Source organism: Anas acuta, chromosome 1, assembly GCF_963932015.1.
Source record: "Anas acuta chromosome 1, bAnaAcu1.1, whole genome shotgun sequence".
NCBI classification, from domain to species: domain Eukaryota; kingdom Metazoa; phylum Chordata; class Aves; order Anseriformes; family Anatidae; genus Anas; species Anas acuta.
This window is the reverse complement of record NC_088979.1, coordinates 141,973,763-141,995,122: the sequence shown is the minus strand read 5'-3', so window position 1 is coordinate 141,995,122 and position 21,360 is coordinate 141,973,763. Positions and strand designations below refer to the sequence as shown.

At 51.4% G+C, this 21,360-nt stretch overlaps 2 protein-coding genes across 5 annotated transcripts in view; one reads left to right on the top strand and one right to left on the bottom strand.

The window, feature by feature from the left end:
- The first annotated feature begins 282 nt into the window (after positions 1-282).
- Positions 283-17,172, top strand: DDX11 (DEAD/H-box helicase 11). 3 transcript variants are annotated; one of them, XM_068661622.1, is made up of 26 exons: positions 287-613; positions 955-1,185; positions 1,557-1,643; positions 3,180-3,337; positions 4,603-4,651; positions 5,179-5,286; positions 5,838-5,925; positions 6,379-6,581; positions 6,778-6,930; positions 7,026-7,072; positions 8,021-8,100; positions 9,277-9,321; positions 9,431-9,498; positions 9,769-9,807; positions 9,952-10,075; positions 10,406-10,543; positions 10,860-10,972; positions 11,987-12,059; positions 12,374-12,477; positions 12,947-13,096; positions 14,940-15,008; positions 15,163-15,263; positions 15,685-15,769; positions 16,332-16,407; positions 16,579-16,733; positions 16,864-17,172. In XM_068661622.1, the coding sequence occupies exons 1-26, from the start codon at positions 350-352 to the stop codon at positions 16,891-16,893; spliced, it is 2,838 nt and encodes a 945-aa protein (XP_068517723.1). In that variant the 5' UTR covers positions 287-349; the 3' UTR covers positions 16,894-17,172. The 3 variants fall into 3 exon arrangements, 2 of the variants coding, with proteins under 2 accessions (XP_068517731.1, XP_068517723.1); XM_068661630.1 differs by lacking the exon at positions 16,332-16,407 and having other exon boundaries at positions 283-613; XR_011090043.1 differs by lacking the exons at positions 15,163-15,263; positions 15,685-15,769; positions 16,332-16,407; positions 16,579-16,733; positions 16,864-17,172 and adding an exon at positions 14,089-14,217 and having other exon boundaries at positions 283-613; positions 14,940-15,007.
- Positions 17,173-18,029: 857 nt separating this feature from the next.
- WASHC1 (WASH complex subunit 1) overlaps positions 18,030-21,360 on the bottom strand; it is a 37,186-nt gene continuing 33,855 nt past the window's right edge. For both annotated transcript variants that reach the window (XM_068661647.1, XM_068661658.1), the window contains exons 6-11: positions 21,081-21,216; positions 20,345-20,549; positions 19,876-20,040; positions 19,590-19,748; positions 19,257-19,325; positions 18,030-18,791 (exon numbers count right to left, since the gene is read on the bottom strand). In XM_068661647.1, the coding sequence (XP_068517748.1) occupies positions 18,640-18,791; positions 19,257-19,325; positions 19,590-19,748; positions 19,876-20,040; positions 20,345-20,549; positions 21,081-21,216 (886 nt within the window). In that variant the 3' untranslated portion in view covers positions 18,030-18,639. The remainder of the gene's footprint in view (positions 18,792-19,256; positions 19,326-19,589; positions 19,749-19,875; positions 20,041-20,344; positions 20,550-21,080; positions 21,217-21,360) is intronic.

Sequence of the window (21,360 nt, the reverse complement as noted above, 5' to 3'; positions counted from 1 at the left end):
GTTAATGATTGTGCTTTCCACAAACCCGCTTCATATCGCCGTGTTTTATCACGGGGTGCGCGTTTCCCCCCTCAAATAACCCCCCTGGTGCTCTCCGTGCGTACAACCCTGCTTTTTCTGTCAGCGAGCGGCACCGAGCCCCCACACCCATCCTGAGGGGAGACCCCTGCCAGCGGGCTGAGGAACCGGGACCCCCGGCACCAGCGGATTCCCAGCACCACAGCCGGGCTCCGGGGGCCGGCCCTGAGGCGAAGCGAGGCGCTGAGGGCAGGGGGAGGGCTCAGGACCCGGCCCCGCCCGGCCGCGGCCATGGGCAGGAGGCGGCGCGGGGAGGCGGGAAGGCGGCGCCATGGAGGGCGCGCGGGCGGCCGTTGGCGCTGAGGCGCTGACCGTTGGCGCTGAGGCAGCGGCCGTTGGTGCTGAGGCGGGCGGGCGGTGGGCGAAGCCTGGGGGCCGGTGTTCGCCTGAGGCGGCGGGCGGCGGGGAGCCCCGGTCCCCGTCACCGTTCCCGTTCCCCTACAGGCCGTACCCCATCCAGGAGCGGTTCATGGCCGCGCTGTACGCCGCGCTGCAGGCCGGGCAGGTTGGCATCTTCGAGAGCCCCACGGGCACGGTGAGAAGCGGGACGGGGAATGGGGGGGTGGGGGTGCTGGGAGCCGTTCCCATCTGGGTGGTGCTTGGGGAGGCTGGGCGCTGTCCCCGCACAAGTGTGAAGCCCGCTGTCCCGTTTCAGAGATGTGCCAGCCCCATCTGTGGTGCTGGTGCACCCTGCGCAGGTGCAGGGGAGAAGCAGGCACCACATAAAGTGGCACTGTGGGATAACAGAGTGCCACATCTGTGTCTGCACACACATGAGCTTGGCCTGATCCCACTCTGAAGTGGGTCTCCTCTCTGTGGTCTGTCAGGGACGGCGATGTATCAGGTGTGTGGCCCTGTCCCGTTTGTTTTCACCAGGGAAAGTCGCTGAGTCTCATCTGCGGGGCCCTCTCCTGGCTCAGAGACTTTGAGGAGAAGAAGAAGCAGGAGGAGGCACGGCTTCTGGCACTCGAGGACAAGGAGGAGAAGCAGCCACTGGCTTCTGATGAGCCAGGACAGCCCGATAGCAAAGGCTCATCTGGGGAGCCAGACTGGATTACGGCGTTTGTGCAGAAGAAAGAAGAACAGGACATGGTGAACAAGCTAAAGGTTAAGAAATGTTATGTGTAGAGGAAGGGGAAAACAGCAAGGTGTGAGGATCAGAATAGGAGATATCATGGGTGATGGATGGAAAAGCAGATGATGCAAACCTGGCAGTTGTTGTCATTCACAACACTTCTTAACTTTTTCAGTTAAGAGGGATGAGGCATTCCTGTACAGGTTGCATAGGACAGGAAACTATGTTACTGTCAACATAATAACGTATAATAGGCATGCAAGGAGAAAAGAACCTACTGGCAATTATATTTCAGAGTTTTTTGTTTTTGTTTTTGACTACTCCCAGGGAATAGGAAAGTAATTATACCTGGCTTTTAGGACTAAACACAATTCATCCTTCCCTCGCTCTCCCTTTGTTTCAGGAAGAGCAGATCAGGAGGAAAAAGCGAGAAGAACGTCTTGAGAAAATTCGCCATAATGTGCAGCTGAAATATGCAGCGAAGAGGAAGGTGAGTTGTCCTGCAGAGATTAGAAGTTTCTGCATAATCTCAAATATTGTTTGTACTTGCTTACGCCTGTCATATGACTCTAAATTTTCTGACCCATCTGTTTTGGAATTGTCCCTCTGAAATTTTTGGTTAGATTATTTTTTTTTAAGTACAGATGTGAAAAACACTTTGTGTGTAGAGAATTTCCTGAAAGCATTTGTGTGTAGGTAAAAAAGGGTGTTTTTTTTTTTTAAAAAAAGTTTTTTTTTTTTTTTTTTTTTAAAAAAAAAGGTTTTGTTTTTTTTTTTTGGAAGCTCTTTGTTTTATGAGCATCTGTAAGCACTGTGCGTATGGAATAAAACCCGTAGATCTTGGATTCAATTTAAGAGCATGGGAACAGAAGACCAAAAAAAAGCCAGATCAGACCTTGGTTATACTTTGCTCACCACTAGGGAACAATTGTACTTGCTTACCTTCTGGACTATACAGCCGTATTTTCTACAAAGTGTTCCTTTTCTACATGTAGGAAGTTGACAGATCTATTTGCCTGCCATTTAGATGGGTGAACTGGCCCCAGAACCCTTGACCCGAAGCTTTTTGATAGTGTGGGTTAAACTTCCCAGAAATCCCCACTTTGCGTCCCCAAAGAGACAGACTTATAAGGCAGCCAGGCTATTAGTTTTTAGCGTGCTCCATCTCAAGTGCTGTGTTATGTTTTATTCAACTCCTGTCAAAAGGGTCCAGCAGAAATAGCAAAGGTTCCGAGGTGAACGGCAAATCAAAAACAAGTGGAACAAAGAACTTGTTTCCTTACAAGAGAATGAAAAGCATGGGAAATAATGAGCATGGCAAAAGGAAGAAAGCAAATTGGAGAAAAGGTATAGAGATCTGGAAGAGCAACTGATTCATCTACTCTATAGTACTTGTAAACTGCCTTTCTTCATAATGCCAGAGTAAATGCTCATTAAAGTTGGAAGGAACTTTTCTTTATCAGAACAGAAAACCAATAAGAAAACTGTTCTTCAACATTGTAATAGAATTTCTTTGGAGGGATAGGCCTGTTATAGAATAAGAACCACATAACAGGGGAAGAAAAAAAAAGCAGAGAAAAATCTTGGGCTTTGTATTCAAAACAGTTACTGAGTTCACCTTAGTCTTGAGTTAACTGTGGATGTATTATTTGATTATATCCTTATATGTTTGCTGGGTTGCTGTTTTGCACACTATTTTTTCCAAGGCAGTCATTTTTATGGGCCAATTGAAGTGACTGATGCGGGATTACACGGATGTTGTCACTTCAAGTTTTAGGTGGTGTTTAGAAGGCCTTTTGCCTAGAAGGTTTTTATGTTTCCTTTTCATGTGTGTCTGTGTGGTCAAATCTTTGGCTGTTGCTGCCATCTGCATTGTGCAGGGCTGAATCATTTTAGACACCAGTGGTGCATTTGCTTGTCCTGCTGAGGATGTACCCAGCAAGCCGTTCTCTGTGCTACATGGCGTAAAGTGGTGCGAGTGCCATTTCGCTGTGTGAGAAATAACGTGCTCATGTGCTCGCTTCAGAGATCTGAGGAGGATGAGACGAAGCGCCTTCTTCAGCTCAGCAAGGAGGCTCTTTCTGAAGGAGCGGGAGCAGAGGTTCTGGAGCAGCTGGATAACAACGAGGAGGAGCTGATCCTTGCTGAGTATGAGAGTGACGAGGAAAAGAAGGTGGCATCTGGGTAAGGACAAGGACTGAGGGGGTTCCAGTCATGCTCTCAGTCATATGGTCTGAATTATGATATTTTGGTAGACCTGTGCAGAGCCAGGAGTTGGACTCAATCCTTGTGGGTCCCTTCCAACTTGGGATATTGGGTGATTCTGTCAAGGAAATGTCTTCTCTATCATTTTAGGATTGCCTTAGTTAAAGGGATTTTGACTGTGATTGCTTTCTTGGGATTTCTCTGGGATTCTTGGAGTATTTATCATGCTGGGTGTAAAGGTAGCTCTCTGTTATGATCTGGAGTTTCTCCCCCATTCAAGCTGGGGTAGCAGTTGTTCTGGAGGGTTTGGTTTTTAGGTGGTTGGGGATTTTTTTTGTTTGCTTGTTTGAGGCTGATCACAGGAACTTAAGAGTGTCTTCCAAGAAAGTTCATCTTTCTCAAAATGTGGGGCAATTTCCTGTCTTTATCCATGCCTGGTTCCCAGAGAATGCCTCTGGATGCTGGGTAAATGACTCGAGTTCCTTGCATTAGAAAAGCAAAATGCCCCTCAGGGCAGCAGAGGAAGCTACCAGTCCTGCTGGTTAGCAGTAGCATCTTTTGATACTCTACAGGGAGAGACTGTCACATTCCTAAAGGTTGAAGCTACAACATGGAAACCATGTGCACTCCTTTCTCTATCACACATTTGTTTCTTTTGCTTTATGCAGAAAGCCAGAAGCCATACTTTGGTAATAAAAGTCAAATACATCTAAAATACAAATTTACTAATTAGTATGTAGACAGATCCTCCTGCCTTAAAATTGCAAAGCATTTAAGCTACATATAAATGAAGTAGTTATTAAGCATTAAACTGCTCTTGCCTTTGAGGAATTGTATAGCAGTTTCTTCCTGAAACTTTTCTTTATGCAACAGCTTGAGGGTGGTAAATTGTCTCTAAGGGGAATGTTTTACAAAAATAAATAAATAAGCACACCAAAGAATAGTATAGCACTGATTAGCTTATGCCTGGGGCTTAGAAGCACCAGATTTAAAAGAAAAAAAAAAGCTTCTTGAAGCTGCTAAAGTCACAGCCCTACAGACGTATTTCTTTTAAAGAGCAAGGCTTGACTCAATTGTGCACACTCACACTTAAACTATTCGATGTGTCTAAGTCAATTTTTCTTTTACTGAGAAAAAAACTAAGTCAATTTTTCTTTTATTTCCTGATGATACAAGCACCTCTCTTGAGACTGCTGTCTTGTGGTAAAGCATCACTGATTGATTGTAACTTGTTCTGTTCTTAGGCTGGAGGAAGATGATGATGATGATTTGGAAGAAGAACACGTGACGAAGGTGAGATGAGGACACCTCACAGAACAGTGTAGCAGAGTTACGGCTTCCTTGCACCCAGCAATGCAGTACAGAGGGATTTGGGAAGTGGCAACCAGTAACTGCCGAGTTTGTCGATAATAGCAACCAGTTCTGCTGCTCTCATCTCCTTCTGGACTGTGCCGGCTGCCTAAGCAGTTTGCTCTGCTAACGTTGCTGAAATTTTGTTGTGGCTTGCTCTAAAGATGCACTGCAAGAAACGTTTGTTCATTACTCTTCATTACTCTTTTATTACTCTTCAATGGTGAGTCCCTGTTATTATAAGGGCCTTGGAAAATTCAGTAGAAATTAAGGACAAAAGCACGAAGGTAGGGCTTTGGCCTTGACAGTTGTAAGGTGACGGACACACAAGCATGTGCCTTCCCTTGTGTTTTGAAGCCTTGAGCAGTATTAACATCGTTGACGTGCTTGGCTGCTTCCTTGCAGGATTGGTTGTAGATAGGAGGTTGGTTTCCATGTTCTCATCTTCACTGTGTTCTTCCTCACTGTAGATTTACTACTGCAGCCGCACGCACTCCCAGCTGTCACAGTTTGTGCATGAAGTGCAAAAAAGTCCTTTTGGCAAAGACACGCGTCTGGTCTCTTTGGGATCCAGGCAGGTATGTGGTATGTCCACAAAAGGATCCGGGTGTGTGTTAATTTAGTATAAAGGGCTTTGCTAAGAGCTGTGTGGATGTGACACCTCAGAAGGTACCTTGGGGACTGACAGGATCTTCCACTGGAAAAAATAAAGTAGTTATGGGTCAGATCTGCGTGGTGTACGTTTTTTTTGTGAGCTGTTTGGCCATTTACCCTTTGATGCAAATGCAAAAGTCTGTCTTCCCTCTTCTGATGCGGGAGATTGCAGATGCCTGAGTCACTGAGAAGGCACCCTTCTTGCTATTAATTCTGCTAGCATCTTTTTAGAAACTGTTGTGTAGCAGTGAGCCATCTGAGGGCACCTTTTCTCATTTTTTTCTCCTTACTAAGTTAGGGGTTTTGAGCATATTTGTAGCAGCTAGCACACACAATGTCTGACTTTTCTATTTTGGAATCTGACCTATGATTGCTTTGAAGAAGCTTTTACAGAAGCTTCTTTTACAGCTGTTTTACAGCGAAGGGTGCACACTGTTCTTAATGGCCATCTCCTGCTTCTCTTTGCATGCCTAAGAACCTGTGTGTGAATGAGGAGGTGCGCCGCTTGGGGGCTCTCCAGCTCATCAATGACCGCTGCACGGAGATGCAAAAGAACAAACATGGTAAGAACACTTCCAGCCTGGGGAGGCAACGGCTGATAAAGCTGCTGTGAGAGTCTGCAGAGAGGCTCTCTGCCAATCAATTCTAGCAAGAGAGTTTTCTCTCCTTACTGCTTTTCCTTCTCTTGTCCTCTGGGTTAGGATGCTGAGGTCTGTATTTTCTGAGTGTCTTAACATTGGTCAGGACTCGTGCATGGGAGCACGCTTGTTCTAACTTGCTGCTGGTGGTGTGGGGAGATGGCACGTGACTAAGTAAGCAGCAAGAGCAGCATCCACTAGGGGATGGAAATGTCTCTGCTGAATAGTCTTTAAATAGATGATGGGTCAAAAATACTCAGGAGTATTAAAGTTATCCCTGCTTTAAAGTCCAGGAGGAAGTGCTATAAGGGTGCAGAGGAGTGGTTTAAGACTATATGAGTGTGTTGCTCATGTCTTTCTTTTGATTTCTGCTGTCAGAAAAGAAGTCTGGTGAAGAGACGGAAGGGAAGAAGAGACGTGTGAGTCGTGCTACGTGCCCTTTTTATTCCTATGAACAAATGCAGTTTCTCCGTGATGAAGTTCTGGTGGAAGTGAAGGATATCGAGCAGCTGGTGGCTTTGGGAAGGGAGACCAAAGCCTGCCCGTATTATGGGAGTCGATACGCCATTCCTGCTGCTCAGGTAAGGTCTGCATGCTGCTTAGGGGCCTCTAACAATAAATAAACCCATTACTTGCTCCTGCCGGTAGTGTGCTGCACAATGTTTCAGCAGTTTGTAAACAGGCAGTTTGTAATCAGCCTTTGCTGAGCAGTTGGTGAGTGCTCTGCGTTTGTAAGGCTGAGAGCTGGAACCAGGGTGATGTGTGCTTCTCCTGCAGCTGGTGGTGCTGCCCTACCAGATGCTCTTGCACGAGGCAACCAGGAGCGCTGCTGGGATCAAACTGAAGGACCAGGTTGTGATCATTGACGAGGCCCACAACCTCATAGATACCATCACCTGTATCCACAGCGCGGAGGTCAGTGGCTCTCAGGTGAGTCACGGATTGCCCTTTAACCACGAATGAGCTCTCCATCCAGCAGAGCACCCTTTCTCCTCTAACACCAGCTCCACTTTTTGTTCTTGTAGCTGTGCTGTGCCCACTCCCAGCTGCAGCAGTACATGGAGCGATACAGGTGAGGATCTCGGAGGAGAACGGCCGAGCGGTGGCAGGCAGCGTGGATGCCGTGGCTTGTCTCATGTCTGCAGGGCCTTTCTTGCTTTTTTCCCAGCGGAAGGCTATTTGCATTAATCCTTCTGCAGATGAAAAGCCACTTGCTTCATTATCTCTGTCTGGAACCCGTCTAAGTCAGACTCCTGGGGCTGGTATTAAGCAGTGAGAAGGGGGTACCCTGAGGATTCTGCCTTTTCCTTATACTCTCAGTTTCTTTCCCAATCTCTCTCTCTAATCGTTCCTGCTTTGTGAGGCAGAGTTTCAAAAGCTCCAGCCTTTTATCTCTCTCCTGTACCTTAACCTCTCATGTGCTGACTGGCATTGTGGCCGAGGCAGTGAGCTCTGAGGAGGAGGAAGCTGGATTGTTTTTTTGACGCTGGCCCAGATCTTGGATCTTGTCATCCCTGCAGTGCTCGATTATTGTGCTCAGTGCTAATAACTGAATTGGCGCAGCATTATCGCAACAGGGACTTGGGGCATCACTGCCATCGTAATAAACAAGCTGTAATTAGTGTGTGAGCAGAAAGGTGGCTGTAGGAACAGTGAAGTGCCTGGGCTGAGTGCTCTGGGGTGATCTGGGATAGGTTATTCAGGGGTGTATGCCCTGTTGCAAACAGGGAACGTGAGCAAAATGTTGTCTTCTGCTAGGGAGTAGCCGGTGACTTGTTCAAGGTTATCGGGAAGCCTGTGTGAGAGCTGGAAGTAGATGAAAGCACCTCACAGCCAGCTCTGCTTTCCAGCAGCTTCTCCACACTTCCCCAACGTATAGATCTCTGCTGCTGCTGTCTGGTTTTTGCCTCCCCCAAATTAAGGGGAGTTCAGGTGCTTGTCTCTGCAGCTTGGGAAGCTGTGTGAGTTAGTTCCTGAAGATGTTTTGGGGCTTAATGCCTGCCTGTTTTTTTTTTCCTAGGAAACGTTTGAAGGCAAAGAACCTGATGTACATTAAGCAGATCCTGTATTTGCTGGAGCGGTTTGTAGCCATGCTGGGAGGTAAGCAAGCCGTTCCTGCCCCTGTGGGTACTTGTGGACTGAGAGCACTGCCCCCTTGCCCTCCTCACAGGCTTGCTCAGGTTAGGTTTGGGCATCAGTTAGGTTATTTCTGTCAGATTTGTAAGATGGGGATGGGGACCGGTGTCTGCCCGAACCCCTCTCCTTTCTGATCAGCTGAGGAGCAGCAGGTGATGCCAGAAGTGGGTAGCAGCAGTTCCCCTCTCTTTCTGTGTGATTCTCATATCTGATTTGAGTAGGAAGGTGATAAGATCTGAAGTGAGGAGTATGGCAGATGTGTGACAGTGATCAGCACAGGACAAAAACGGCTCAGAATAATTCTGTGTCATCTGGTGGCAAGACCTCTGTCTGTGGCAGGCGTACCTCTGCACAATGAGTTCTTTTTTTTTTTTATCCTTTCCTTCAATGACTTTTTTTTTGTTAGATATCAGTGTGCCGTGAGGAGAACCTGTCATTAAGTTCCCAAAGAACTTTCTCCTTGCTCAGGGAAAAAGCAGGTCTATGGTGCAGGGCCCCGTAGGTGCTCCCTGCCCTTCTCTCAGCTGCGTGCTTCTCTTCCCCCCTCCTCCTGAGGGTCTCCTCTTCCCTGTGTGTAGCCAAGCGCTTTCATTAGAGACTGCAGCCTGTGCACAGCTTCCCGATTGAGGCTGCCAAGTGAGATGTGAGGTGGGTGTTAAACACTAGGCCAGGCAGCGCAGCGAGCAGCAGTAATTAATACGGCTCTCAGGGTCTGTGTGGAGCTGTCCTCAGGTGTTCCCCTCTTCCCGATCACCTGCCAGCTCCCCAGCGCTGCAGGGAGGAGGGCTGAGGGATGCTCTGCAGTCCTTGTCCCCTCAGCGTTGCAGCACGAGGACTGCGTGGTGTGCAAGCATTTGTATGCACCCACCCTACCTGCTGCCTCTTGCTACAGAAGGAATGTAGGTGGTGTTCCTCAGGATGCAGCAGCACTCTTGTCCTACACTGTAGGGCTATCCTACAGGGAAAAGACAAAGCAAGCGAGAGCTGTTGTTTTCTCTGTGTACCTTTTCCAGATGTCAAGTTGATTCTTGTTTTGTCTTTTTTCTTTTTTTTTCCTAGTGCTGTGCCCCTTTCAGCTCAGTTGTTAGTCTCTTGCTTAATTGTAAGACAGACCCACTGTAATGGTTTTGTGTTTTACAGGAAATGTGAACCAAAATCCCAGCTGCCAGGCAGTTTCCCAAACAGGTAAGACTGGAGCGAACGCCATCAGTCAGGGACTTAGATGTGGGCAGTGAGGGGCTGCAGGCTCAGCAGCTAATATATATATTTTTTCCCTTTCACCCTTTTCTTTTAGGGACAGTGCTAAAATCCATCAATGACTTCCTATTTCAGAGCCAGATTGATAATATCAACCTCTTCAAGGTAGGGTAAGCGTTGTTTCCTGTAGGGCATAGCTGGTGACTTGGTCAAGGTTATCGGGAGGCCTGTGTGAGAGCTGGAAGTAGAGTCAGGTGCCACATGGCAGGACCTGCTCTCTGAAATGGTGTTTAGGGGGGAGCTCTCACAAAGAACTGTGTGCCCTTCCCCAGGAGCACAGCAAAACCAGCTGCTGGACAAGGCTCGAGGACAGCGGGATGGGAGAGGGTTGGAAAATGAACGACGCAAGTTCATTTTCCTGTCTTCCTCCAACAGGTTCAGCGTTACTGTGAGAGGAGCCTCATCAGCAGGAAGGTACTGCCCTCTGGCTTCATGGCCCACGGCCTTCAAATGCTGTTCCACATGCTGTGTTTGAAGGAGAAGACGCAGCAGCCTGTTTTTTGTCTTATCTGATTGCTGCTGGTGGTGGTCTTAGTCTTTCTGGCTTCTGCTTGGCAGCTTTTCGGGTTTGTGGAGCGATACGGCAATCCTGCCACAGCTGTGAGGACGAACAAGGAGAACCAGAGGGTGGCTGGCTTGCAGAACTTCCTGCTGACCCTCCAGCAGGGATCCGAAAAAGAGGGTGAGTTCAGACATCCTCTGCTTGTGCGATTGTGGACAAAGTGAGGATGTGGGACCTACATCTGCGTGGGGAAGGGGAGAGGCAGAACTGAAGGGTGAGACGCTGCCCAAGCCGTACTGCACAGGTGTTTTTTAATGGATCTGAGTAGATGGCTTAGGCAAATGGTGCCAGCTAGGAAAGCCAGGTGTTTGTTGCATTTTTTTCCTTAGCAATGAGATGCAACATGGGTATTGTGTTCCTGGAGAAAGGACCCATCTGTATTTAGCGCTCAGGTCCTATCTTCAGAAACACAGCATAAGCTGCCTGCCTCTCCTTCTCCCTCCTGGCCAGCCCGGACTCTCCAGAGCCCTCCTGTGGAGCCTGAGAATGAGCAGCTCCGAGCAGCCTCCCCGCTGATGCAGATCGAAGGATTTCTCTTGGCCCTCACGAACGCAAATGAAGACGGCCGAGTCATTCTCAACAGGCAAGGTAGGGCACGGGGGCAGTGACATGGCTCACGAGCAGGATGCTTCACGGGCAGCGAGGGAGGCTGGGGTGTCCTACCAGAGGGTATCTGTGCAGTCCATGATTCAGGCTGGCAGGCTCAGTCTGCGAGAGGACTTGTGAACCCAACAGAATTCCTAACAAGGGCACTGGGGCTAGGGTAGCAGCAACTTGTTTTGAGAGCTGGGGATCTGCCAGACTGCCCAGGGCAGGAGGAGGGAGAATCTCTCACATCCATGTTTGTCACAGATAATTTCCAATCCCATTTCTCTCTTTTTTTTTTTTTTTTTCCTTTCCCCAGGCACTGTTGGTCAGAGCAGCCTCAAATTCCTCTTGCTGAATCCAGCTGTCCACTTTGCCAAGGTGGTGAAAGAATGCCGAGCTGTAATCATAGCTGGGGGCACCATGCAGCCGGTGAGGGAATTGGGATGCTGGGCTGGGCTCTTGGGACATCTCTGGCACTATCTACAAGCAGGCATGGAAAAATAAGAGCTTGGCTCCACTGGGACATGCTCTTCTCACCTCCTGCGGTGTGTGTGGGAAAGACCTCTCCCACCTACGCTTTTATCTCCTTGATGCAGTCTCCCTGTACGAGGTGTCACGCTTTGGTTATGCAAAATGCTGAAAGTGCAGGGGCAGGATTGCCCTTGTTAATCTTTCGTGTCCTCGAGACAACAACAGGCTGAGCTCGTGGTAGGCTGGAGCTAGCATGGGTAGCGGTCAGAGGGCGTTGTAAAACCAGCTGACCTTCTAAGGGGATGGGGATCCCTAAAAAAAAAAAGCCCATAGGGGATTTTTCAGAAGAATCAAGACTTAAGTATTTTTATGGTGGCAGGATCCATCTCTTCAGCTTAACATCCTTAGCCCATTGCTTTTGAATACAGTTCCAGAGAGACTGTACTGTGCAGGCACAGGGGTGTGTCAGACATCTCAGCTGTACTTACGCAGTTCCTCTATTCCTGTTTCTGGGCAGGAATGTCCTGGCATCTCCTCTTTGCTGTTCAGGAGACCCTGTCTGAGAAAATTATTGAGATTTTTCTCCCAAAGGGAGGGAAGAAGGGTGCAAAGCACAGGGCCTTGGTGAGGCAGCGGCCTCCTTTTTCGGAAGGCCCCCATACCAACTTTGAACCCTTCAGACTGCACCTCGGAGAGAGGATGTTGCTGCAGTGCAAGGTGTGGTCTGTGCTGTGTTTGGGAGTCCTGGTGATATTTTTTGCACCTGGGGAAGTCTGCAGTTGGAGCTCTGCACCCCTCCCACCCCTTGCATGCTCAGCACTCCCGTGGCCTGATGTCCTCATCCTGGAGGAAGCCCACCTCCTCCGCCTGTCTCTGCACTGAGCTCAGCTCTCCCTCCGTGCTGGTGCTGAAGGAGCGGTGCTGCTGCAGCACCTCCTGGGGCCTGACCTCCCTTGGCCTTGCCCTCTGCAGGTGGCTGATTTCCGAGAGCAGCTGCTGTCCTGTGCCGGCGTGGAGCCTGCGCGAGTCGTGGAGTTCTCCTGCGGTGAGCGTGCTGCGGGAGCAGGGTGGGGCGATGATCCGGCCGCCTGGCATCCTTCTAGGAACTCACGGCCACAAAAGGGTGCTTGGGCCTTCCCCCGCGGGACTCCCCCAGTGCCCTGGGCAGTGGCAGCAGGCCGCGTGCCTCGCTGTCTTCTCAGGGGCCAGGGACCGGAGGCCAGAGCAGTGGGGTGACTCGTACACCTCGGCTTGTCGAGGCAAATGTGTGCCTGCAGCAGTGCGTGCAGGTGCTGCTGCCCAGCCAGCAGTGTCTGCGCACAGCAGGCGCACTGACACTCTGCTTGGTCTGGTCTCCAGGACACGTGATCCCTCCCGAAAACATCTTGCCTATAATCCTCTGCAGCGGGCCCTCCAACCAGCAGCTGGAGTTCACCTACCAGACCAGAGACCTGCCCCAGATGGTCAGTGCTGCCTTGCTTCCCTTCCTCCCTCTCTTTGTTGCTTCGCTCGCCTGCGTTTCACAGGACGCTGTGCTCTGACAGGTGGGAGGGGAAATGCAGGGGGCTTGGGGCAGGTCTGTTGCGAAGCAGTTGGGAGAGAGGAATGTGGTTTCTTCCCTTCCTTTGGTCAGCCAGCACCAGGTAACTGCTGCTCAGCCCCCACCAGCTGTGCTAGTGTGGCAGTTCCCACCCACTGGGACAGACCCTCCCTTTTCTTACCCTGCTTCACAGTGGTAATGGAAACTTGGGGTTAGTGAACAGCTTTTTGGTGATTCCCCGCTCCCCCAGAAAGCTTGGAGCTCCCACATTCCCCCCATTATTCCTCCCCTGGGGTATATCACAGGAGAGGTGTGATCTGGGAGCGGCACAGAACTGGAGCGGCATTCGCTGAGCTCCTGTCAGCAGCAAGCTGCTCTCCTCTCTCTCGCAGATGGATGAGACGGGCCGAATCCTTTGCAACCTGTGCAACGTGGTCCCAGGGGGCGTGGTGTGCTTCTTCCCCTCCTACGACTACGAGAAGCAGGTGCACGCGCACTGGGAGAAGACGGGGCTGCTCACCCGCCTGGCAGCGAAGAAGAAGGTAATTGTGCAGCCAGGGGCACTCGCTGCTCTAAATGGCAGCTTCCAAAGTCAAACAATTATCCGTGCATTACCGGCCTCTCGCACTGAGTTGCTCTCATACTCTGCACAGCGGAGCAGAGCGGATGTTTATCTAGCCAATCCCTCTAGTAATGAATAAATGATTCTTCCTGGGCGGCCGATCGCTGAGCCGGGATCTGAATTAGATTAAATGCAGCTATAGGTTCTTTAAGTGCACCGTCTGTGCGGGCGCCATGGAGGGAGACGGTCAGCGCTTTCTGCAGCCAGCAAGCCAGTCCCCTTGTAGCCGAGGGGCTGTTCAGGTTGAGCTCTTCGGGGGAATTTGCCTTTCCCAGGCTGAGCTGTGTGTCCCTTGAATGTGGACCAGCACTGCTAAGGGGTGGACAGCATCGTACTAGCCTGAAATTCGTAAGACAGATGTCAGTATTTTTCTGGTAGAAGTGCAGAGTTGGAAACTGAAAGGCTAGCCGTGGTGACTCCTGTTGAAAGAGCAATGAGCAACATTAAACAGGGAACAATAACATTAAATGGGGAGATCACTGCAAATAGGAAATTTTTGCAGTGACTGCCATGGGTACTTGAAGGTTGGGTAGTGAAGTTCAGGCAGTCTGACCCTCTCGGGGGGTGAGGTGGGGGTCTTGGATTATGTACCAAGGAAAAAAAAAGAGACCCACAGCTATCTCGGCTGTGATTTCTCTTTTACCAGAAGCCAAAGCATGGACCAGCAGAGCACAGTCCCAGGTATTTCACAGCTGTGGTGTGCTCTGGCCTGTGGCTCTCTGCCTGGAGGTTTTTGGGGTGGAAGCCCCATGCTTTAGCCTCCCCGTGCTTGTGGAGCTGTTGTTCAGCGTGCCTTTCTGGGGTGCTCTGTCAGGGTCCTCGTGCTCTGCCCGGCACCTCCAAGGCTTCTGCCATGACCACGCAGCCTGCTCTGCCTTTCAGCTCTGATTTCTTCTTGTTTGGCCTTTGCAGTTTCCAGCAAATTGGATATGCGTTAGCAAAGCAATTCGGTAGCAGTGCACCGAGTGTGACTCTCAGCTGCCAACACGCGAGATCATATCATAGAAGAGGAAGGTTAAAGTCTTTCCTGAGGTGGCTGTGGTGAGATCACACTGAGATTTTATATAAATTACACAGGAAAATTAATTTAAATCAGAGGATTGAATAGCTACTGTTCGATAAATAGTTTTGGAATATATTTGTAATTGCCAGTTACTTGTCCACTGAAAGACTGATACTGGCTGGTAAATTCTGATAGTAGCTCTTGCTAACCAAGAGGAAACACGTCCTTTAGGATCTCTATTGTCACAGAAAAAACAGATATTGCACTTCTGGTTTACTAGAAAAGCAGCTTACAACTTGGGCCAAGGTGCAGCACCTATCAAGACGCAGCTGAATTCACTGCAGGGGTTTTCAGTAACTTGTTACTTTAAAACTCTAAGAGTTTGCACCTGGAGGTTGTGCTCATCCTGCTGTGCCTTTATGTGCAGGTGGAAGAGGGGCACACGTTTTCCTGCCTTTCAGCTCGCAGACGACTTCCAGCTTCCTGCAGCATTAGGCAAAGCTGCCTAAGCTGGAGGGGAACGTTAGAAAGGAGCAGCTGCTGCTCCCTTCAGCACCCAGCTGACATGTGCTGGAGTAGGCATGCAGCGCTCTTCCAGGGTGGAGGGGAAAGGAGCTGGTAGTTTTTTTTCCTCCTGGGAAATTTGCCCTTCCCTGATCTTAGTTCCATGCGCTCTGTAATAGCACGAGAGTGAAATGATTTGTTTGATTTGAACTGTCTGCTTCCTGCTGCTGCCACTGATGCACTGTGCCTGTGACAGATCTTCCAGGAGCCCAAGAAGGCCAACCAGGTGGAGCAGGTGCTGGCGGAGTACGCCAAGTGCATAAAGGTGAGCAGAGCTGACGGTGGGGGGAATTTGACACCCATCTGCGTATGGGAGTGTTGCTAGAGGGGACGCCGCAGCTTCTAACACGGCCAAAGGATGCCAGCCCAGGTGTGTTTCTGAAACCTCCTGGTCTGAGGTGCCGGTCCCTTTCCTGCAGCGCTGCAGCCAGTCCGCAGGCCAGATGACAGGGGCCCTGCTGCTTTCCGTAGTGGGAGGCAAAATGAGCGAAGGGATCAACTTCTCTGATGACCTGGGAAGGTAAGGTGGCTGCTGCTTTGCAGGTGAGCGCCTGGTTTGTAGCGCGGTGCCTCCAGCAGGATGGACACATCAGTACTTGTAGCTAGAAAATTGGGGAGATCACATGGCTTGGGCTGATGCTTAAGCCAGTGAGAGGGGAAGTCTGCTGGGTGGTATAAAACTCACCTCTGGGGCACGCTTCTCAGGCGAGTAACGCAGCGAGGCTTGCTGTGCTGGGTAATTCCTTGTTCTGGCTCCCTGATTCCCGCTGCAGCTTTCGGTTCAGAATGTGCTTGTCAGGCTGCTGTGCTTTACTGCCGCCCTCAGTTTGCAGGGCTGGCTGTCTCTCAGGGGTGCAGTGACCTCTAATTTATCAGTCTATTGGCAAAGTGCTCCAGGATGAGACGCTAAGAGTAATGCAGCCCTCCCTTGCCCCTTGCAGGTGTGTGATTATGGTGGGAATGCCTTACCCCAACATTAAATCTCCAGAGCTTCAAGAGAAAATGACTTGGCTTGACAAAACAATGGTAACAGAGACACTTAAGGCCTCTGCTTCTTTCACTTCTGATTTCTTCTAGTACATATGTCCTTCCTGGCACGCAAGTCCCAGGGCTGCCTTCAAAAACTTTCTTTTCTTTGAGCTTGCCCTTGTTGCCCAGACCATGGCACTGAGAGCACAGCTTTCTGTGTGCTGCTCATGTACAGAAAGCCTTATGCACAGGTGAAGAGGTCGGTGGTGGGAAGTGAGTTCCAGAGGAGGTGGCGGGGTGTAGGAGGTGCGTGCCAGGGTCCCTTCTCCTCTTGGCTTACTTGTTCTTGCTCGCTGCCCACTGGAGGTGCTGCTCCTGGGCAGCTTGGGGACAAGTGCTCTGCTTGCAAGGCAGCTTTAGGCCGGCTCTCAGTGACTGCTCAAAATACTTCTCGAACTGCAGCCTTTCTTCTGTCCCTCCTTACTCTCAGCTTGGGGTCTGCTCGGATACCCACCCACTCACTCTGCAGGGATAAAAGTATTTACTTACCTTGCTTTTTCACTGAGACTCCCTAGTTTGATTAACAGCTGCCTTGTGTTAACCTGTTTCTCCTTTCCAGCCAAGAGCTGCTGGCCCCGCACCTAGCAGAGTGCTGATTGAAAACCTGTGCATGAAGGCCGTAAACCAGTCAATAGGTAATTTGTTCTGCCTCGGACAGGCTGGGGGATACAAAATGTGACTGCACTGAAATAGCAGGGCAGGAAAAGGGAAGCAGTACTGATCACAGCTGATGCAAACAGGAGCATACTTGCCTGAGAGCAGACAGCCAAGTGCACCACTTTAATGCTGTTGCACGTTCTGTGCAGGAAGAGCCATTCGCCATCAGAAGGACTTTGCGAGCATCCTGCTGCTGGACCACCGGTACGCCCGCCCTGCCATCTTCAACAAGCTGCCGCAGTGGATCAGGGAGAGAACCCAGGTCAAACCTGCCTTTGGAGCAGCTTTTGCGGAGTTGAGAAAGGTCAGCACATTTTCCTATGCATGGTTGTGGAAACTGCCCCGCTGTTCTCATTTGTACTTCTTGCAAACCTTTAGTTTGGCCCTTCAGAGCTAAGGTCAGGGATAAACTCTCTGGCTTCATGTGTTCCTAGTTCCATCGAGGGAAATCGGATGCTTTGTGATGCAGACAGAGAAGGGGCTGCAGGTCAACTCTGTGATGCGCGCCTTTTGAAGAACGCCCGAAGCAACACAGGTTCCTGCCTTTCTGTTTGAAGTAGTTCGGGAGTCTCCTCTGTGGATGTTTGTTGTTCTTTGTTGTTCTGTATGAGCGCCTGGTCTTTACCGCCACAACCAGGAGGGAAACTGGTGGTAGGACTGAGGCTGGGGAAGGTAGCAGGAGGCTCCTAGTTGTTTACAGATGTTTAGGATTTATTTAAATTGATTAAATATTTTTAACCCAATTAAGTATGGGGATTATGGTTATTTTGATCAAACACATGGGCCTTGTCACATCAACCACCAGGCTTAGGAGACCTGAAGACCAAAGAAAGTTTACAATTCTTGGGGAATTGTGTAGCTGTTAGCTTTATGCTAACAGGCTCTTAGTTTGTGTCATGTTGGAACAACACAGAGAGACAGGTAAGACACAGGGTCTGTAAGGGTGCCATTTTTCTTTTTTTTAATCCTCTAGTTTCTACCTTGCTTCAGGTTGGCAACAGATTCAAGGACTGGTTCATTCTTTTGAGAGGAATGAAGGTATGACCATGATGCAGCACAGTACTTCTCTCATCATGCTTGGACATAGGCTTACTCTGCTCTTTTTACTGCATTTTTTTTTAAACTCAAAACAACTTTCTGTGGAAAATGGTGAATTTTCTTTTTGGTGCAACTTTCCTGGGGCTCTTTCCTATATCATGGGTCCGTGCTGGAGGGCACCGATAACAACAGGGATGGCTGTGTAACCCTACAGCTGTGTAATCCCACAGCCAGTCTCAGCTCTTTCTGTCACCAACTCTGTTCAAGGAGCTGTTTTGCCTCCTTGCCACTTTCAGCAATTGGCTGCTACCTCTCAAGGCTCTTCACAGAGAAGAAAGCACTTAGAACTAGACGCAGAGCTGGTCCCTGCTCCCTCTATGTTAATTGGCCCCACCGGGGACAACAGAGCTGCTGCTGAGAACCTCCTGACTGAGGCTCCTGCCCCGTGTGGGCACTGAGCTGTAAGGCTTGGCCTGGCCTGAGCTGAGAGGGGGTGGGGGGGCTCCTTTCAGCTACCCTAATTGAGCACATTTCCCTCTTAACAGAGCACTGGCTGCAAGGACCCGCTTTCTTGAACTTTATTGCCATTTTTCAGAAAGCAACAGGCAAACAATTGCCGTAGGCCAGGCAGAGAAAGAAACAATCAGGTACAGAGGCACCAGTAACCAGACCCCGCGCAGCACGAAGGGGCTGAGAGCCTCTCATCCGCTCTTCACCACCCAGCTGCAGGAGCTCAGAGCTAGCACCACCCAAACAAAGAGGAGCTGCAGCAAGCAAGCAGCACGGAGACAAATGCAGCAGGGGCTGCGTGCCTGCCAGAGAGGCTCTCGCAGTCATCACCAGTCACGTTGGGCAAGAGCAGGGGCCCTTTAAATCAGGAGCAGGGCTTGTCCTGATCCTCTGAGCACAAGCTGCCCTACTGCCCTCCGGCTACAGCAGGATTTATTGAGCTGCTGTGAGCAGCAGGGCGTTTGAGATGGAATGTAGTACTGGGGGTGGAGAACAGCAGACAACAGAAGAAAAACCCTCACTGGTAACGATTCAGCAGTGTTAGCTCCTGCTGCTCCTGCTCCTCTTCAAGAGCCCACCCTCTGGGAGATACTTCCTGGTGTCTCTCAAAGGTGCTTAGCTCTGGAGTCCTGGGATCCATACCGAAGCACAGCTGCTGCCACCTACGACTCCCAGTCATCCTCATCCTCCTCGCCCGGGGGCTGCTGTGGGGGTGGCAGGGGCGGGATGGAGTCTGACATCCGAGCAAAGGCACCAGCGGGGCTTCCAGGAGCATCGGCATTTCCTGCAGCTCCTGGGCCTTTCCCTGAAATACCTGTGAGGGAAGCAGAAGCACCGGTGAGTGGGGTGCACACGGGGGCAAGGAGAACACACAGGCTTAGTGAAGCTGAGGGGAAAAACGTGCCTCGTAGCACCAGGTGACTCAGGCAAGCACAACTGCAAATGTTTAAATGCCACAAGAGCTCCCCACAAGGGCTCATTTAGCTGAAGCTCTGCCCTGTGTGGGCGAATGGACCAGCTCCCTGGCACTGATGAGTCCAAAAGGTACCCCTGTGCCTCCCTTGCCCTGCAGTGCTCCCCCTTGGCAGCTTTCAGAGCCTACCATCAGCCCATCACACAATTCCAGCTGGATGTGAGGGTGTTCCCCTGACAGCCCTCTAACTGCCCCCAGCTGTGCCGCAGCACACAGGCCTGTTCCTGGGGCTGTGGCACAAGTGAGGAGCCAGAAACGGCTGGAGCTGTTCCTTGGAGGGAGAAGCAGCCACCCTGCAGGACGTACCTTTGCGCCTCAGCACCAGTTTGTTGAAGAGGTCTGACATCAGATCGCCGCCTTGTCCCGTAGCTCTCACTGAAACAGCAAAACCCCGGGGGTCAGATGAGAGGAGTCAGTGTGAACCTAGTACAGGGGTGATGCGTTCTGCAACATCGTCTTTATAGAGTGAGGGGAAAAAATACACCCTGCAGTCTTGTGTCATGCTCCTAACCTCCTCTCCCACCACAGCCTGGCTATGCCAGCCCCTTCTGCCACCCCTGTGCACTCCTCGTGCTCTTGGCTTGCCGGTCTCCCCCCAGCCCTCCACCCCCGAGCCCCCTGCAAGAAGCGCCCCGGCACCTTGTTCCTGTTCCTTCTGCTTCTTCTTCTCCAGCTTCCTCTCCTTGACGCTGCGCAGGTTGGCCTTCCCGATGCCCCCAGCCTGGCGGATGGACTCGAGGAGGCTGGCGCGCCCGGTCGAGGGGTTCACCACCTCCTTGGGGGCTCCCTGCACCACAGCTGCAGGGATGGGAAGGGCTCCGGGTCAGTGCCCCTGCAGGCGGGAGCAGCTCCCCCTTCCCGCTGGGAAGCCAGGGAGGGAACTGCTGGAGCGGGGTCAGCCTCTGCTGGTGCCTCCCAGCCTTACCTGCGGGCACGGCCGTGCTGCTCTCCTCGCTCGCTGCCCCGGGGGGTTCAGAGGGCGCTGCAGGCTGGGGCAGGGGTGGGGGGGGAGGCACGGTTGTTGGCGTTACGGGAGGTGGGGGGGGAGGCGGCGGCGGAGGGGGCGGCAGCAGCCCAGGATCTTGAAGGCCTGGAAGATGAAAGATGCCGTGTGTGGAGAGTCCCAGAGGAGCCAGGCTCAGAGCTTCAGCTGAGAGCTCTGCGTGTCTCAGCGGCAACAGATTCGAGCCCTGCCGCATGCAGCATGCAGCAGAGCTCGCAGCCTGTGCAGCACATGGGGGAGGCGAGGGCTGAGATTCCCCAGCTCCATCCCCCTGGGCACTGCGGCCACCCTTCCATCCCCATCGAGGGACCTCCTCCTCGTCTCCGCTTTCTCCTCGCGCACCCCGCTCTGCTCCACCCTTCCCCGGGTTGGGAACAGGGGCTGGATGTACCTGGTTGCAAAGGCTCCACCGACTCGGTGTTGAACGTGGGCAGCTCAGGAATGGCACTGCTGGGCGCGGAGGGCGCGATGCCGGGGCCCAGGTCGGCGCTGTACATGAGGTCAGCAGCGATGCCGGGCAGGTCGGGCAGGTAGGACGGCACGTCGATCTCAGGGACCTGGCCCAGGTCCGGCACGTAGAAATAGTTTTCAGCTACCTAAAAGAAACCCAGAGTAAAAAGGTAAGGCAGCAGTAGGCACTCGCTTTCCCTGGCAGCAAGCAGGGGCACCGCAGGGAATAGCCCGGGCAGCAGTCAGAGGTGCTCCTCTGCTGGCCCTGCTACCTTCTGCTCTTTTCCTTGGGAAGAAGCCTACACAGGGCAGTCCCTTCTGTTAGCACAAGGAGTTAGCACAAGAGGAATGATCGAGTGATGGAGCCTCCGAACTCCTCTAGAGCTCTGAGGTGTAGCAGCGAGGCCGGTCAGTATCAGATGACCCTTGTTACACCATCCTGCAGATGCTTAAGCAGAGGCTACCAAGCTTGAGGGTTTTGTGTCACCCATCAAGTCTACACCAAGACTTCAGGCACAAAACCAGGCAAGGTCCTTCTGACAAGCAGGATACCCCGCAGCCCCGTGTGGGGGGCATTCCCCTACCTGCTCTCCGCCCTACAGAAGCCCTTTCCTCTCAGGGAACTCAGTACAACCCCTTGCAGGGGAAGTGGCTGCAGTCCTACAGCTACATCTCACCTGCCGGTCCAGCTGTCCCCTTTCGGTGATGGAGAGAGGAGCATCAAACAGCTTCTCTTCCGTCTCCGTTTCCAGAGCCACATGGGTCTTGGTCACCGCTCCAGCCAGAGGATCCAGGAAAACGTACTTCTTGTACCTGCGGGTGGAGGATGAATCTTTCAGTGAGGCCGAGTCACAGCCAGGAGAAGCAGCATAACCAAGAGGGGGAGGAAAAGTTCCCAACAGCCTTCACGCTCCCAGTTTCCTTCCAGCCCCTTTTTCCTGCCTCGCTCCTCCACAG